The sequence below is a fragment of the Saccostrea echinata genome, unplaced genomic scaffold (assembly GCF_033153115.1).
Source record: "Saccostrea echinata isolate AGI-Se365-2 ecotype Australia unplaced genomic scaffold, CSIRO_AGI_Sech_v1 ptg000054l, whole genome shotgun sequence".
Lineage (NCBI taxonomy): Eukaryota > Metazoa > Mollusca > Bivalvia > Ostreida > Ostreidae > Saccostrea > Saccostrea echinata.
The window spans coordinates 11,748,813-11,767,954 of NW_026889803.1; the positions used below are offsets into that span (position 1 = coordinate 11,748,813).

The 19,142-nt window shown below is 33.0% G+C and overlaps 2 protein-coding genes across 2 annotated transcripts; one reads left to right on the forward strand and one right to left on the reverse strand.

Moving 5' to 3' along the window:
• The first annotated feature begins 58 nt into the window (after nt 1–58).
• On the forward strand, nt 59–7,412 carry LOC133172510 (glycine cleavage system H protein-like). The gene is made up of 5 exons (XM_061307408.1): nt 59–184; nt 2,862–2,941; nt 3,116–3,179; nt 4,825–4,956; nt 5,581–7,412. Exons 1-5 carry the CDS (start codon nt 61–63, stop codon nt 5,667–5,669), a joined length of 489 nt encoding a protein of 162 aa, XP_061163392.1. The 5' UTR covers nt 59–60; the 3' UTR covers nt 5,670–7,412.
• Nucleotides 7,413–15,298: 7,886 nt separating this feature from the next.
• Nucleotides 15,299–18,926, reverse strand: LOC133172695 (NAD-dependent protein lipoamidase sirtuin-4, mitochondrial-like). The gene is made up of 3 exons (XM_061307646.1): nt 18,243–18,926; nt 17,764–17,907; nt 15,299–16,576 (listed from the first exon to the last, which is right to left on the reverse strand). Exons 1-3 carry the CDS (start codon nt 18,885–18,887, stop codon nt 16,421–16,423), a joined length of 945 nt encoding a protein of 314 aa, XP_061163630.1. The 5' UTR covers nt 18,888–18,926; the 3' UTR covers nt 15,299–16,420.
• Nucleotides 18,927–19,142: the final 216 nt, after the last annotated feature.

A 19,142-nucleotide genomic window follows, 5' to 3' on the forward strand; every position in this document is an offset into this window, starting at 1 on the left:
ATTTTATCTTCTGTGAAAGAAGAGCTCTGTAAAGGGAATTCACTCTGCATTGTTCAAAGAATGGCCACAGCAGTAGGACGTTGTGTACTAGGGCAGTTGAATAAACTGCGAACATACAGATGTGTTGCAAATGTAACAAGTGTACAATGTAGAAATATCAGTTTTTCACAACGTCTTTTAGGAGGTGAGTGTCATGTAACATTTTAGGTGTTTAGATAAACAATGCCTTCGAGAAGGATATCAGTTGATTAAGTTCACGTTGACTGTTCACCCCCTGACCTTTTATTATCCTTAAAGTAAGCAGTTGTGAAATAGAGTATTATGCATTACGTAACAATATTTATAATCGTATCTTATTACAGAATAAATTATTGGTTGGGGTTAAATATAAAAAAGAAGCATTGTTCAAATCTTGCAAGGTGACACTGCAGGCCAAGGATATACCTGTATGCACCTTTTTTAGAAAATGACTAAAAGGAGCACAAAAATTTATATAACTTATTCTTCATTTGATTACATTAACATATTGTATTTTGTATTTAAACATATATGATAATAGAAAATTTTATGTCTTTTTTCTCATTTAGATAAGCACTTAAGTTTAATTAAAAAAAAGAAAAACAAAGAAAAACACAAAAAATATTGAATATATATATATATATATATATATATATATATATATATATATATATATATATATATATATATATATATATATATATATATATATATATATATATATATATAATTATTGAAAGAGGAACATGAATTGAATATTTTGTGATGGTTCATTTGAGAAATGGCAAAACACATTTGAATAGTTATGTATGATTAAATAAATTTAAGACTTCAAGTTATAAAGGTTTAATCATCATCAACAGGTTCATTACCTTCCTCAATGGTATATGCATTACTCTTTATCTATATACCAACATGACAGGGATATAAAGTGTTTTTAGTCTATCATCTGTCCTTTATCTATCTTTCTATCATTCTGCTCTGAGATCCACAGTTAGAAACAGTAAAACTCATAAAGATGTTTTTATCAAACTCCATACACAAACTAGAATGTGTCCATAGGACATGAATGTCCTCCCTAGGGTTCATTAGTAATGTAAAATGGAAATTTGTATTAGTGTATGAAGTTTGATGAAAATATCTTGAATAGTTTCTGTAAAAGTAATTTTATACACAATAAACAGTAAAGTTAAAGGTCATTGGGAAGGTCAAGGTAAAAAAAAAAAATTGGACACAGTTGACAAATTCTCACCAAGTTATGTATCAGTGCATAAGCTTACATAAAAATATCTTGTCATAATGAATACTTTCTTTGAAACAGAGCTAAGTGCAAATTTAAGAAAAGTGAGGTCAATGTCAAAGGAAAGGCCAAGGTCAAAAAATTTTGATGCAGTTCATAGCACAATCTAAATGTATCAGCAAATGAAGTTAACATTCCTTTCTTTAAACTGAGCTAAACACAAATTTGAGTTAAGTGAATTCAAGGTTAAAGGAAAGACCAGGTCAATATCTTGATGCAGTTGAATATCTTGCCTCAATATGTATAAGCAAATGAACTTTGATAAAAATATCTTGAATAGTTTTTTTGAAACTTAGCTATACACAAATTTATGTTAAAGATTAGTTTTCACCAAAATGTACCAGCATATAAGGTTTGATAAAAATGTCTTTTAAAAGTTTCTTTGAAATTTAGTTAAACACAAATTAAAGAAAAAGTGAGGTTAAAGGAAAGGTCAAGAAAAAGGTCAAGAAATGTTGATGAAGTTGAATACCTCTCAGCAATTAAGGTTTGAAGATAAAATATCTTAAATAGTTTCTATGAAACTGAGCCAAACAATAATTTAAGAAAAGTAAGGTCAAGATGAAAGGAGAAATGTTGATGAATTTGAATAGCTCTGTTCAATATGTATTAGCATAGAAAGTTTGATAAAAATACCTTGAATAGTTTCTTTGAAACTTAGCTCAACACAAATTTAAACAAATGGTCAAGGTCAAAGGAAAGGTCAAGGTAAAAAAATGTTGATGAATTTGAAAAGGTCAAATCAATATGTTATATTGTGTCAGCATGTAAGGTTTGATAAAAAATATTTTTAAAAAGATTCTTTGAAACTTATCTAAACATAAATATTTTATGGTAAAGTCAGGGTGAAGGGAAAGGTCAAGGTAAAATATGTTGATGTAGATGAATAGCTCTCTTCAATATGTATCAGCATATAAGGTTTGATAAAGATATCTTGAATAGGTTCTTTGAAACTGAGCTATACACAACTTTTTGAAAAGTGATGTCAAGGTCAAAGGAAAGGTCAAAGTCTAAAAAATGTTGATGCAGTTGAATAGCTCTCATCAATATGTATCAGCATATGAAGTTTGATAAGAATATTGGTTATAGTTTCTTAGAAACTGAGCTAACCACAAAGTGTAGTGGAAGGACAGACAGAAGAATGGAAGATGGACATGACAAACTCTATTTGCCCTGGCCATATTCATGGGGGGGGGGGGGGGGGTAATTATACATTTTATTTTATTTAGAGAAACTGAACTTTCAGATTTTCTGAACTTGATATTTTCTATGATCTTAACCTCATTTTTCTAGAGTTTGCATTTAGATAAAGTTGTAAGAAACTGTTCAAGATATTTTCATCAAAGCAACCACTTTGTCAATTTTCTAATGTTAAACCTCCCTTTGACCTTGACCTCACTTAAAAAAAATTGTATGTACCTCAATTTCAAGCTATCTGTTCAAAACAAGATATTTTCATCAACATACAAGTGTTAAATTTCCTGACTGACCTAAGTTTATGTCTTTGATATTGCATTTAACATCTTGTTTTTTATTATTTCAGTTAAGTACTTCACAGAAAAACATGAGTGGGTGGAAGTTGATGGGGATATGGGCACCATTGGAATCTCTGAATTTGCCCAGGTTTGTATTTTACGAACTTGACATATTATGTCGCAATGAGGAAAGATCATAAATGACTTAACAGGCTAATAGCAATATTTTTATGAATAAACAGAGCTGCATTTCTCTTAGAAATCTATGTTTTTGAACCTCTGTGCCTCAACAAAGTACTATATTATCTGTATTTGTTTACAGGATCAACTGGGTGAGGTTGTATATGTACAGCTGCCTGAAATGGACACAGAATTAGAACTTGGGCGTAAGTGCCTCTACTGAGAAAAAATGACCAAAAATAGTACATATATGTAGTCAAATTTGCTAAATCATGACTACACTTTTTGTGTGGTTATTCCTACTCTGTTCATGCTGGTGGTTTATACTGTAATTACACAGTGGTGTAGCTTCCATGTATGCTACACCATACATGCAAAAAATAAATGTACATCTATTGTCAAAATAATCTATAAAAGTACTTTCATGTAATTAAGCTATCGATACTTTCTTATTATATTCTTTGAAAAAGATGTGTTTTTGGCTCACATACTAGTGAACATATTTTAAAGGTGCTTAGACACAGATTTGAACATAATATTTTCTCAAATTTTCTGTATAATATCACGACTTATATATTGCAATAGCATTTCACACGAAAATATAATTAAAAACCTATTTTGTCTGGAAATTATTGGAATTACGAATTCCGGGACGCGTTTGATTAACACATCTTTGCACTTACACAAATTTTAACTTTATCATTAATATTTAAGAAAAGAAGCGATTTTGTTATGTATTAATAAAAAATATTACATCTATAATCCAGAAAATTCAGAGTAGAAATGTTCAAAATCAAAACCATCTCATCAGTATTGTCAGTCTGTGCTCTGTGACGTGTACAGAGTTTAACAAATTGAACACACCCGTGAAAGTTAAACTGTTTTTGTAAACTGGGCACGAGCTCTGTTATTGTTAATGTTTACGATTCACCTGGTGTGTTCAATTGTTAAACTCTACACACACCACTGAGCACAGACTTCCAATACTGTGAATGGGTTTTGCTTTCGAACATTTCTACTCTGAATTTTCTGGGTTATAGTTTTAATATTTTTCATTAATACACAACAAAATTGCCACTTTTCTTAAGTATTAAGAATAAAATTAAAATATGTGAAAGCGCAAGGATGTGGCAATCCAATGCGTCCAGAAATTCTAAGTTTTAATAACTTCGAGATGAAATAAGATTTTTATTATATTTTAGTATGAAATGCTATAGCAACATATAAGTCATGAAATTATACAGAAAATTTGAGAAAATATTAACTTCAAATCTGTGTTCAAGCACCTTTAAATGCATGAGAGGTAAACTCCCTTGTCATATTCTAGTTAAAATTACATGTATATCTTTAAAAAAGCATCTTGATGGTAATGACCCCTTCATCCTTAACCTTTGAACTTTTGAATTTCTCAACTTTTGTAAAAATCATTGCTAAAACTTTTTAACTGACCCTCTCTTCAACAATTAAGTTTATAGAGGCTTCTAAATTATGGTACCCCCCTTTATTATAATGTTAAAAGAATTAAAAAAAATTAACTAAAAATCCTGAACCACTAATGAAATAATTCCATATCCAACTACAAAACATTCAATATCCTCTATACATTTAATGGTATAGCAAAAGAGGAGGATATAGTGAAATATATTGTACGAGGTAATAAAAGGTTAAACCTCATTATCTCGAACTCAATTGGCCAAGAAAAAGCTTCAAAATATCCAAAGATTCAAGATATCAAGGTTAAAATACAATGTACATAGATTAAAAAGTGGTTTGGACTTCCACTTCAGTGGTAATATGTGATAATGATGTTTGAGATACTGATGTTTTACTGTACATATATTGGTATTGTAGAGGAGGCGGGAGTATTAGAGAGTGTTAAGGCAGCCAGTGAGGTGTACAGCCCCATCTCAGGGGTGGTCAAAGAAGCCAACACTGCTTTGGAGGACAACCCTAAACTTGTCAATGAATCCTGTTATGAAAAAGGTCAGTATCAGAATTGTTCACCTTTTCCTCCTAGTGGACAAACTGCCTTATAGAAGATGCAGGAAGCCAAGGGGGTATGAAATAGTTGAATCAGAATGTTCACACACATGAGTGTTCTTTTAAAATGATTGTAATCAAATTGTGACTTCTGTACCTTAATGAAATAACAAGATTGTTTAGGGGCCCAAAAATTTGCTTATAACTAGATACTGTTTCCTGACACTAACTCATGTATGTAAAGAGTTTGATTTTTGACAAAGGTCCTTCATATTTATATATAGTATTTAAGTTTAATATTAGGTCAAAGTCAAATATTGCTGACAATAAAAAATTGCTAAAACATGTTACAATGCTTACCCCATAAGGTTGTTGCAATCCACGTAATCCACTCCATTCCATTAAACCGGGTTGTAGAAGTGGGTAAGGGTCAAAACCCATAGCTTGCAATAAATGCCTACCTTGAACCAGTGTCAAATAGAGAAGTGGAATGTTTAGTTGTTGTTAGAGTATTTTAAGAGCTACATTATTTAGTTTTCGTTCTTGGAGTTTTTGTCATTTAGATGTAGGAAAGGATGAGGGATAAGAGAACTGTAATATTGAAATATCCTAACTCCATGTTTCCAGGTTGGCTGTACAAGATGACTGTTGGGGAACCATCTGAGCTTGAGCACCTGATGAAGGAGGATGACTACCTCAAATTCATCAAGGAATAAAATTCTTAATCTATCCAAAAACATGTCTTTGCAAAATAGGACTTTTATTAAGGAAATGAGTTGACGTGATTCTAAATTTGTATGTGTGTGTTTATGTACATTTCACAGTATTTTTAAAGGCCTATCGTTGAAAGTAAGTCCTACACTAGATACTGATCTAATCATGTATAAGAGTATAAGATTATTTTCCTTGGAATTCGGAATACTTTTTTAAAAACATTAAGATATATAAATAATTTAATTCTGGTTATAACGCGGTATTTGATTGTATAAAAAAATTACTTTATATCGTATAAATTGGGTTGCCTACGTCACAATGACTTGCATCAAAAACGTATCGATCCGCCTGACATTACATTTAAATTTTTTACAATTTGAAGTCATTTTTTAAGGGCATTCATCTTTTTTCTTACACTAAATGAATGAAATTAAATTATAAGGAATGAAATTAATAGCTACCAAATTTATACGGTATAAAGTGGGTTTGAACAGTTTACGTTTTTTAATAAACCGCTTTGCAGTTTATAAAGCGTAAACTGCCCCAACCTACTTTATACCGTATAAATTGGGTAGCAATTAAATTCATTTCTTAAATGAAGTTTCTTTTAATGTATGCTATGGATCTCGGTATTTTTTCGTAATTTCATATATATACATTATATTGAAGATTATGTACCGATATTCTGCTTGTCACTCCACATATGTTAAAATGTATTTAATTATGAACCTTGGATTTGAATCCCAATTGTTGACATTCTCTATGAACTTTGTGAATCTCAAATGTACATGCTGTTTTGGAATGCTTATTATGCAATTATTTGTGAAGAATGAAAGGAAGCAATTTTTCTTACAAATTTTAGAAAGCTACAATATGAAAACAATGTGTATTGATAACATGAATCGTAGAATGATCTTGTAGTTTTAAGTTTAACTTAATTAGAGCAGTTGTTTTTCAAAATAAAAGCTAAATGTTTTCTGCACAGCAGAGGTGATAGGAAAATAAAATACAGGAGTAGATATGACTTGTATTGTTATGCTTCAGGTGTAATTGCATGGTACATTTATATACAGAGAAATTCAAGTCAAACTTGAGACCAAGCAATTTTTTAAGATTTTTATTTAAAATTCTTTTGAGTACATGCTGTATATGTATTTGTGACCCAGCTTTCTTTGAATGAGTATGTGCTCTCAAGAAGCTGACTCCCTAACAGACAGTTAATACACCAGGGTTTTATTTTCCTCCTTGATTCTGATTGTTAAGTTAAATTTATAGTAGTGCAATCTTATTTAAAAAGTAAGATGAACAGTATTGATGAGTTGGCTACCCTAATTCACAAGTGCATTCCATACTACAGCAAAATACGGTCACAGGCTACACAGACTATAGATTTTCCTTGCCTTATCTGATATAAATGTGTGTAAAAGCAGTTGTAATGATAAGACCAACCATCTAACAATGACAATGATGCCCCTTCCCCTAGTAACTTCAAATGCTTTTCTGTTACAGAAAACCTTAATCATCTCTTAATGTATTTAATGTAAAGATCAGTATTATTTAGAACACCATCAGACTGACTGTCACAGATCAGGAGTCAGGGTTCGTATTTGAAAGTCAAACAACATCAAACAAGATTAATGCTAAAGTAATATTCCTTGAATTTACTGTTTTAAAGTGTCTTGTTTAGGTATGTGTGCAATTACTTATGTTTGTTTAATATAAATGAAAATAAAGAGATAATTCAAGTGCACAATTTTATTATTATTAGCTCACCTGAGCTGAAAGCTCAAGTGAGCTTTTCTGATCACCTGTTGTCCATCGTCCATCCGTCTGTAAACTTTTCACATTTTCAACTTCTTTTCAAGAACCACTGAGCCAATTTTAACCAATGTTGGTACAGAGCATCCTTGGGTGAAGGGGAGTTTAAATTGTTAAAATGAAGGGCCAACCCCCCTTACAAGGGGAGATAATCAAGAAAAGACAAAAATAGGGTGGGGTCATTAAAAAATCTTCCTCTCAAGAACCACAGAGCCAGAAAAGCTGAAACTTATATGGAAGCATCCTTGGGTAGTGTAGATTTTAAATGTTCAAATCATGGCCCCCGGGGGTAGGGCGGGGCCACAATAGGGAATCAAAGTTTTACATCGAAATATATAGGCAAAATCTTTAAAAATCTTCTTCTCAAGAACCACTGGGCCAGAAAAGCTGAAACTTAAGTGGAAGCATCCTTGGGTAGTGTGGATTCTAAATTGTTCAAATCATGGCCCCCGGGGGTAGGGCGGGGCCACAACAGGGAATCAAAGTTTTACATTGAAATATATAGGCAAAATCTTTAAAAATCTTCTTCTCAAGAACCACTGGGCCAGAAAAGCTGAAACTTATGTTTAAGCATCCTTGGGTAGTGTAGGGCGGGGCCGCAATAAATATTACAAAGGGGAGGTCTTGTGAAGAACAACAGGGCCAAAGTAACTCAGGTGAGCATTGTGGCCCATGGGCCTTTTGTTATTTTATTATTTGGGGGGGGGGGGGGGGGTAGTATTAAAAAAGGCAGTTTATTAAAATAAGAAGAAACAAAACACATACTGCAGATACATGTGCAGTAAACACGCTTATAATGAAATGACACTTATAGGGAAGAGATTGTCATTCCCTGTGGGTTTTAAATATATTGTGAAGCTAACAGGCATAACGAATAACGTTTATAACAAAGCAAATCGCCCGTCCCCAGCACTTCGTTATGAGCGTGTTTTACTGTAGTTATTTAGTTAGAAACTGCTACATTGTATATGATACTGTTATTCATCAAGTATACAAGGTAGAGTTCATTTTTTCAGAGAATTTGCGCAAAATTCCCAAAGGGCATTTATAAGTTCACGAAAAAAAGAAATATATTAATTTTTATATAAAAATTTTCACCTGCCATTTATGATGTCCAGGGGCGGATCTTGGGGGGTCTGCCCCCCCCCCCCAATTTTTCATACTTATTAAATTTCTATGTAAAAATTAGTGACGGTAAAGGTTTTCCAGGTTTGGCTGACAAGCTATGTATTTGTTTTTATTTATTTTACTTGTCAAAGAATTTCAGAGTCTGATATGTGGACCCCCCCCCCCTTCCCTCCCCACCATGGAAAAAAAATCCTAGATCTGCCCCTGATGTCTGTCTTCTTTCTAATGAAAACACACTCCTTCACCATGCAATCCATCCAGACAATATTTGTCAGCTTTATGTTGAAGATGTGAACTGTAATTCTATAATAGAAAATTTCACATGAAGTTTAAGAAGGAGACATAAGGTTTACATTGTAAAACTACTAATGCTCCGTGTAGAGCAGATTTAGGTAGATAACCTCTGTGGACAAGGGTAAAATGTTCATTCATAAAATTTTGAAACCATCTTATTTACTTCTAGAATACAGAAGCATTTAAAATCTATAAAGCAACAGTCCACACAAACCCTTGGACTAAGAATATTTTTTTCCATTCTCAACAAACTAGAGTGTTCATTTATTACTAAAAAAGACGAGATGTGTTTGTGAAACACTGATGCCCCCGAATGGCAACTTATAGCAAAGGTTAAACTTTCTCAAATGCAATTCAAATATGTTGGTACCCAAAGTAAGGTCTTGTCTCGAGGAATAAACCTGTGAAATATGAAAGCCCTAGCAGCAACCATTGAATAAATATGGAAAAGGTTAAAGTTTTTTTCAAAAGTATGTCAAACATCAAGGTCAAGGTCAAATGTGGTCAAAATTAATGGTGCCCAAGTAGAGGCCTTCTCCCCAGAAATATACAAGTGAAATATAAAAGCCGAAGCACCAATCGTTTGAAAGTTATGACCAAGGTTAAAGTTTTCCGAAAGTAGGTCAAACTCCAAGTCAAGGTCAAAGGGTCAAAGTTACTGGTATCCAAAGAAAGGCCTTGTCACAAGGATTATATATGTGAAGTATGAAAGCCCTAGCACCAACCGTTCAAAAGTTATGGCCAAGGTTAAAGTTTTCCAAAAGTAGATCAAACTCCAATGTCAAGGTCAAAGTTATTGGTATCTAAAGGAAGGTCTTCTCACAAGGATTACATACGTGAAGTATGAAAGCCCTAGCACCAACCGTTCAAAAGTTATGGCCAAGGTTAAATTTTTTCAAAAGTAGGTCAAACTCCAAAGTCAAAGTCAAAAGATCAAAGTTGTTGGTATCCAAAGGAAGGTCTTGTCATAAGGATTACACATGTGAAATATGAAGCCCACATTTCACGAACATCACTAGTGACAAGACCTTTTTTCGTGGCCCCATTTGACCTTGACCTTGACGTTTTACTTACTTTTAAAAACTTTAACCTTCGCCATAACTTTTGAACAGTTGGTACTAGGGCATTCAAGTTTCTCAGGTATATTCCTCGAGACAAGAACTTTATTTGGGTACCAACATTTTCGATCTCTTCACCTGGAGTTTGACTTGCATTTGAGAAACTTAAACCTTCGCCATAAACTGCCATACGGGGGCATCAGTGTTTCACAAACACATCTTGTTTATAATTTTAAACGCTGTTGATACTTTTATACACTGAAAAAAGAAAGAGAGGTCAATCATAAGTAAAATGAGATTAAATGCAGGGGACCACTAATTTGTCAAAAATAGTTGTATTAATTATCTATAAAATAGCGGTGAAAATTCTGTGCTATTCTATGTGTAAAATTAAATGTTTAAAGTAGGAAAGTATGCCAGTGCAAACTTGTACTTATTTTCAGTTTTTCTATCAAAACAAATGTGATTCCAATAGACACGTGTTCAGGATCCTCCAACAAATTTATCACAAGGTCTGTATAAAATACCCATGAAATTAAATTCCAAGGCTGTGCCAATGGTTAAAAAAAATTTTTTTAATCATTATTCTTTAAGTTCTCAAAAGAAATTTATTTTGCGATATTATACTAAGCGTATTCACTATTGGAAACCGAGACTCACGGATGGACACATTTTAATTTGATTTGGTTGATCGGTGACTGGAATGAAAAATTCAAATGTTATACACTGTGGATCAGATTATGTTCAGATTTTTATTGCAGAAAGCTAGATATTAACCCCTCCCCCCCCCCCCCCCACACACACACACCAACCAGCGTGTTGATGATGCTACAAACTACGTACATCAGATAATAAAGCGTTGCTTCCTAAGTCGGAATATCGGGTATGTGCTTGTAAAAAAATAATACGTCCATTAGCAAAAGTTATCTTTCTTATGAATATTTTTTCAGTGGACAAAAATGTAATACTATTAAAATTCTACATGTGGTATTTGATATATTAAAGCATTATTAAAATGGTCTATTAAAAGATAGATCTTATTCAATTTATAAGGATTTTAAAACTGGATTTAATTGTTTGTTTGTTTGTTTTTTTTTTTTTTTTGGGGGGGGGGGGGGATGTTCAAATATAATAAAAGAACTGGAAAAGTATATACAAAAGGAAATAGAAGTTAATGTTTCCTTCATATGTCAGATTTAATCGAGGTTACACCATACATCCATGCCTCAGATGATCGAGGTCTTAATTATTGAACTCTGGTAAAAAAAACTAGGAGTAATATTAAGATTTTTTACTTGGAAAGTTATCTCTCATATTAGAGGGACGGTCCCCTTTAAGTGTGTAATGCAGGCCTCTTTCAGAATAACACTCTGGTAGATATTTCTTACGTTCAGAGTTAGGAAAAGGTTGTATAAGCTGTAAATATGGTTTAGCTATTCCTTTACAAATGCCTCATTTCTAAAATCTTTCTGAAAATTTCTGTGAAAAGGTTTTTTTCTTTCTCTTTCTTATCATAATTTCATTCATTTTAACCAAATTCAAAATTAGCAGACGTACAATCATTTCAAACGTAACTCTAGAAGGTATCACATTTTCTCAGGTGTTGTTCATTTTGACGTCCTATTGTCTCATCAGCTGAAGTAAAATTTAAGAAAGTTTTCCTGATTACATGTAATTCTTCCATCATTTTTTCTGAAGCATTCAAATTCACAAAGCATAATAAAATATTTAGCCTGCCACCTTAATTACAGATCCCTGTCTTTCATCAACACGCTTTTGGTCGTGCTACAAAGGGGACTTAGTCTTTTTTTTAAATTTTATTTCGTGATGGTGGTGTTGGGGGTTGGAGTTGGACATACCGTACTTTCACATTTGGTTCGAATAAGTTTTTTAATGCAATAATGTGGGAGACATCGACTGTACACCAACAAAAAATGGGGGAGGGGAAGGGGTATTTGGATGTAAATTTCCTCACTAAATTGACAACAAAAGACTATTCTAAAAAAAAAAATCTAAAATATAAGTGGGGGAGGAGAAGACTGGTACTTACCCCCCCCCCCCCCCCCCGTAACTACTGGACTGTAACTACAATGTGACCCACAAATATATGGTCAATGTAGTGTTCGACATCGCGCTGATAATTAAAGAATGTTTAGCGTGGTCTGCTTTTGCATTTGTTGCGTACACTCCTCAATCACATAATTATAATCACCTGCATTGTAATTACGAAAATAATGATCTAGATCCAATTTTCAAACCGAAGGATTCATTAAGAAAAATTACACGACATAATCTGATATCAGGTTTTCAAATTTGAAAAGTTTTCGTGCGGAAATTACATAATAAAACATAATGAACTTTAAGAAAGCAAAGAAAATAAGGATATTATTTGTAATTTTCAATATTTTTCCCCCATACGTAATGTTTGTCAAATAAAGGTGTCAGTAAATTGTATATAAAATCCATTTCGTGGAAGCATAGTAAAGCATCTGATAGTAACACAATGTACAGAAATCTCAAAGGTAAGAATATATACATCAGTAAAAATGAAATTTCTAACTTTGTTGCATAAAGCATAATATCTGTATGTTCCTTATAACAGCAGTGTTAAGATAGAAGTTAAGTTTTTACGCAAAATTTTGCATTATTTTCCAGCTTAATTACAATTCATATAATGATGCATATAATGGTGAGGCAAGGAGGGAAAACAAATTGAACTGCTAAATTATGCACTACTTTTGTGAATTTAATTACAATTCGTATAACGGAAAAGCTTATTCAAACAATTCATATGTACAATATACAGACGGATTGACAAAATCATTCTGCCTGATTATCTTTACGTCTGTTAGAAAATGAAGGGGAAAATGGGGAGGGGGTGTGCAGACCAAATATCACCGGAAAGTGTGATAGATACATCTTTTTAGCTCACCCGAACCGAAGGCTCAAGTGAGCTTTTCTATCAAAATTTGTCCTGTCGTTGTCGTCGTAAATTTTTCACATTTTCATCTTCTTCTCAAGAACTACTGCACTATTTTTTACCAAACTTGGTACAGAGTATCCTTGGGTAAAGGGGATTCAAACTTGTTCAAATGAAGGGCCACATCCTCTTCCAAGGGGAGATAGCTAGTGAAAATTGGGTGGGGGTATTTAAACAATCTTCTTCTCAAGAACCATTTTGCCAGAATAGTTGAAAATTACCTAAAAGCTTCCTGACATAATGTAGATTCAAATTTATTCAAACCGTGACCCCTGGGGGTAGGGTGGGGCCATAATGGACGATCAAAGTTTTACATAGGAATATGTAGGAAAAATCTTCAAAAATCTTCTCAAGAACAGCAAAGCCAAGATTGGTGATTTTTATATGGAAGCATCCTTAGGTAGTGTAGCTTTAAGTTTGTTCAAATCATGACCCCTGGGGGTTAGGTGGGGCCACAATTGGCTATCAAATTTTTACGTAGGATTACATGTGAAAAAAATCTTTAAAATTATTCTTCTTCTCAAGAACAGTAAAGGAATGATAAGACATATTTATATGGAAGCATCCTCAGTTAGTTTACATTCAAGATTGTTCAAATCATGACCCCCAAGGGTAGGGAGGGGCCATAATTGGTGATCAATGTTATACATGTGAATACATAGGATAAAAATTGTTAAAATCTTCTTCCAAAAGAATAACAGATCCATGATAAGCAATATTAATTCAGTAGCCTCCTCAGGCAAGGTATATATTAAAATTTATTCAAATCATGTCCACTTGGGGTAGGGCGGGGTCACAATAGAAGATCAAATATATCGAAAAAAAATCTTCTAAAGCCATGATTAGTCAAAGAAATATGAAAGCATCCTCAGTTGGTGTATCAATTGTGAATAGATGAAGCCCCTCCTCCCTTTTCCCGGGGGGATGGGGGTGAATGTGATCACTTATATATATAACCTTTTCAATACTAAATTAATTTCTGCTTTTTTCTAGCCAATATGCTCAGATAAGCAATGTGGTCCATGGGCCTCTTGTTTAAAATGTTTTGAGGGCTTTCACTCTAGATTGTTTATGTGATATACTAGTAAATTATTTACATTATAAATATATGTATATTTTGAAGGAATAATTTTCTTGACAAAAAATTAATTCCCAAGGGCGTACATATCCCTAAGGGCGCCATGATTTAAATAAATTTGAATCTGCACAACCAGGATATGCTTGCATAGTAAGGTAATTCAGTGCATTGTGTCCCTTCTGTTCATGAAATGAGTTTTCCTATATATCCTATGTTTAAGCTTTGATCACCTTTTGTGGTCCCACCCTATCCTAGGAGCCACAATTTGAACAAACTTGATTCTGCACTATCTTAGGATGCTTGCATACTGGTATTAATATAACACACCATAACCTTGCTGTTATTGAGAAGATTTCACTATATATTCCAATGCAAAATTACATCCTCTATAGTGGCCTACTCTACCACAGGAAGCCATATGATTTCATCAAACTTGAATTTACTCTATGTCAGAAAGCTTTCAAATAAGTTGCATTTTCTTCTGGCCCAATGCTTTTTGAGATTTTTGAAAGACCTCCTCCATTTCTAACTTTTTTTTAGTTATATCTCCTTGGAAGACCATTTGGTCTTTCATTTGAACAAATCTGAGTCCCCATTTCACAAGAATGATTACCTCTGAATGCTTTGTGCCAACTCTGGTTGAAATTGGCTTTGTGGTACTAGAGAAGTCAAAAAAAAGTAAAAAGTTAACAGACAGCTGGCTGACAGACTATGAATAGTTACATAAATGACAGGTGTCAGATCAGAAAAGCTTACTAAAACCTTTAGTTCATCATTATTTATTACAGTGTATTACTGAGAACAAAACACAAACACACAAACAACAACAAAAACAACAAATAAATAACAAAAAATTGATTCTCTTCTTGAGGATACTAGTGATCAGATTGGAAATGTATAATTCTACTGTATGTTTATTTATCGACTTGCTGATTTTATTACAGTATTCTATACATTGAGTCTGCACATTTCAGCCTTGGTGTTTTGTGCCTTCCTGAGTGCTGTGTTCGTGGTGACCCAGCAAGGCTTCACTAGAAAAGGCCCATGTAAATGGTTGCCAGCTTCAACCCCATGCTTTAAGAACAACGAAGAGCTCAGAGCACCTGCATCCATTAATTCAGATAATTGGCGAGAGAAAAGTAGATATGTGGAAGAGGCTTTGAACACTATTTTGAATAGGAATGCATACTGAAATCAATGTATTCTGTTTCTCTCTCAATGATGAACATGGAAATCCGCACACTTTAAAGGAGAATAAAAAAAAAAATACTGATCTATAAGAGCAATAAATTCTATTTTATTTAAAAAAAATTATTTTGTTTTCTTTGCTTTGGGGATACATGTGCCAGTTAACCCTTTCAGGATAACTGTGGGATGCTCTTTTGTAGAGCAAATTAATATATTTTAGCAAATTTAGACCAGTACGGGGCTAAGATCTGCAGCTATTTTCACCAGAGTACACATGTTACATGTAAATACATGTGGAGAAGAGCAGTACTGTAATTATTATGCAACAGGACACATTTGCAACAATATGATAGTGATTTTTTTTAAGAAAATGGTCAACTAAATGTGACATGGATCCAGATCGTTTTCTAAACCAATATATTCAGATAATGTGTAGATTATATTAAAAGAATATATTTCAATATATAAGAATGGAATTTCCTCAACAATTGCTAGAATCTTGGCATAGAAAAAAATTATTTTGTTCATCTTAGTAAATAATTGTACACATGCTGGTCCATTCAGTATTCAAACAAAATACTTTTTCTTGAGGAAAAACTGTACAGTTCAATAATTTTTGCAACATGTTCAAGTAATGCCTTGCATTACAAAGTTACAATTTCTAAGTAGTAAGTGTCATTCTGCATTTTAATCCATACAAACAAAAGTCAATTACTACAACCATGTACGATAAAAAATAAAAATACTCTAACATGGATTTAAGATGCTGTGGAATATTTGTATTTTGTTGGGGTTTAATTTTTGTACCTCTTCCAAATGAATATACATCCCTAACAAATACAGATCTATAGGATTTAAATGCACGTGATTCAAATAGGATTTTCATCCACAAAACTATATCACCACCAACCTAGCTGTAAAATTTATGCAAGAATACTGGCCCCTATAAATTTAAAGGATCAAACTGCATTTTTCAGGGATAAGGTAGGATGGGTGTCCATTTGCAGATTTTTCTGAGTTAAAAATGTTGAGCTCAATGGAAATTCTAGATATATACAGGTATGAAGTTCATGAATAAATGAGAACAATTAAGGATTTCTTCCATATCTTTTATCTAAAATCAATTTCTCTCACAAAGAGTGAAATAAAATCTCAACCTGACAAAATGTGATTCTGGTCAAAAATTCAATACATATTACCGGTAGTATTTTACCATGGTAAAGTTACTTGTTTTAAAACATCACTACACTTGGCATCTATTTTCAGATCAGCAAGTTTATCTGCTCGGTTAGGTCCAATGTTTAAAAGTGAAATGGGTTTTCTCATTTCTGAGGCCCGCAGTACAAATCTGTAACCAGAGTATACCTATAGAAAGAAATAAAAAAAAACATATTAAAACGGAACTTTCCGTAATGCTTCTGTTTATTCTTTTTGATTAAGATTTACAGAGTATGAAAGTATGAATTAGAACCTCAATTTAGATTTAGATAATTGTGTGCATGCAGAACCAGGTATCTCTAATAGGACTGTAGCTCTACTGGTCTGAGTGAAACTGGACTGGAAATACTTTTTTTTGTTTCACAGAATTATGCATCCTGATATTTTTCTAAATTTAAAATTATCAAATTTTATTAAAATCAAAACAAACCTGCATGAAGAGTAATATCTATTTTAGTAAACTTGGCAACACCATTCACCAATTGAAAATCTTAAACTGATACAAAGAATTATGGATCTACTGCAGAACTCTATAGGTGTGTCAACAAAATCAGACCAAAACTGTAGGAGGAGTAGCATTTTGAAAGGACTTCTAAAAATTTCTATTTTTTGTAACCATGCTATCAGAACAGACATATCATGGAGAAGAATACCTGTGTACCAAGTTTATAGGAATGGGACCACATTTAGGAAGACATAATATTTTGAAAGAATTTCATAGAATTTTCTATTTTTAGTTAACATACAGAGTTTATCTAAAAACCTGAGGAAAAAAACAAACAAACAGCATTAACATAATGTCTAATTGTGTACCAAGCTTTATTGAAATGGCACCAAAACTTAAAGAGTTTTGTTTTGAATTTTTATTTTTTAAAATCTCCATTTGTAACAATGGCAACACCATTCACTGAAATCAAAAACCAATAAAAAGAATTATGTACCTTGGAGTTATCTACTTGTATACTAAGGAGTTTTCTTTTAAAATTGGATTGTAGGAGGAGTAGCATTTTGAAAAACTAACTACAGACCGACAGACAACAGACCCTTTTAAAACATCACAATAATTCTTGCTGTTCAACCAGTAGAGCTAAAATATGGAACACTGTCTGATCAGTAGTCCAAGGTATTGACTTTTCATATATTTTTATATATTGAATATAAATTATTTAATGCCAAAATTCAACTTGTCCTTCAAGTTTTCATATGTCTTAATTAGCTTATATTTCTCAGTCTGTTTAGATTCAACCCCATCCCCAAAAATCCACTAAATCATAAAGAACACAGAGGATAGGTGGGACTGAGTTTGCTTTACTCAGATTGGTTCATTCCCTTACCTCTAATGATGAACCAACAACAAGAACTTGATCACATTCCTGCACTTTTTCAAAAACAAAGTTTACAGTACTTTTTGGAACATTATCTCCAAAAAAGATGATCTCTGGTTTCAAGGGTCCTGAGCATTTGGGACAAAGTGGAGTCTGGAAAAGATAAGGGGATTCTGTTAAAGTGCCAATACATTGTCTTATATTAAAATATTTTGTATTGTTAAGTATACAATTCTGCCTCCATATAAATTCACACTAATTATAGTTCTGTTAGAAGTACATTGTACGTGTCCTCCCAATATTGTTTAAACTTAATGGTACACTACCTTGGTTACTGACAGCACACGTACCTTGGCCAAATCGGCCAATTACATCTTAGGTTAGAGAGGAGTACATGTATCATAATCAACAAAGGTGAGCTGAATTACCTAGGTATTCCTAAGGTAATATAAATGACATTTGATGAGTTAATTTGAAAAATAGTTAACCTGGAATCCTTCTATTTCCTCCTGGGATAACTGTATGTCACCATCTGGTGCTAATTCATTTGAAAAAGCTCTCCAAGTTGGATTAAGTGTCTCTATCATTACTTGTAACTCACTTCTTGTTACTTTATAATCACACCTCATGCATGCAACTCTGTGAGTGCTGCCATGAAGCTCAGTCAGTTTGGTGCTCCCTGCCTTATAATGCAATGCATCCACATTCTGAGTCACCAGCCAGCAAACTTTGCCCAAGTCCTCTAATTTCTTAAGAAATTTGTGTGAAATATTTGGTTGAACTGATGAAAACACAGGCCAGCCTATGAAATTTCTAGCCCAGTATCTCTGTCGGATTTTTTCACTTTTCACAAAATCCTGATAAATAACAGGCCTGCTTTTGCTTGTGGCATACAGGCCAACTCCTTGAGATCTGTAATCCGGAATTCCACTTTCTGTTGAAATACCAGCACCTGTCAAAACTAAAATATTCCGTCCTCTGTCAATGAACTCGGAAAGGATTTGTACGTCATTACGTGTGACACTTTTGTATTTAGGAACAAATCTTTCTGTGGTTGTGGCATAACTTCTGATTACGGAAAGTGAAAACTGACGGGCTTTATTTGTTACAATTCTGCCTGTATACTGTACCATTACAAAAACTAACGTAAAAATCTTAAAATGACATTCACTCACATCGACTGAGTCGCTGGGTTACGAAACGTCAGATTATTGGAATCCTGATCCCGATGTTCTCAATCCATGTATTTTGAAAAAAAATTCGATTTTTATGAATAACTGTCCTTTGAAAGTATGGGTAAAATATAATCTTATGACATAAGATGTAGTTTTGTTTTTTGTTCTGTTTTTTTTTCCTCTAAATCGCATCTTTAGTAATTTTAATCGAGA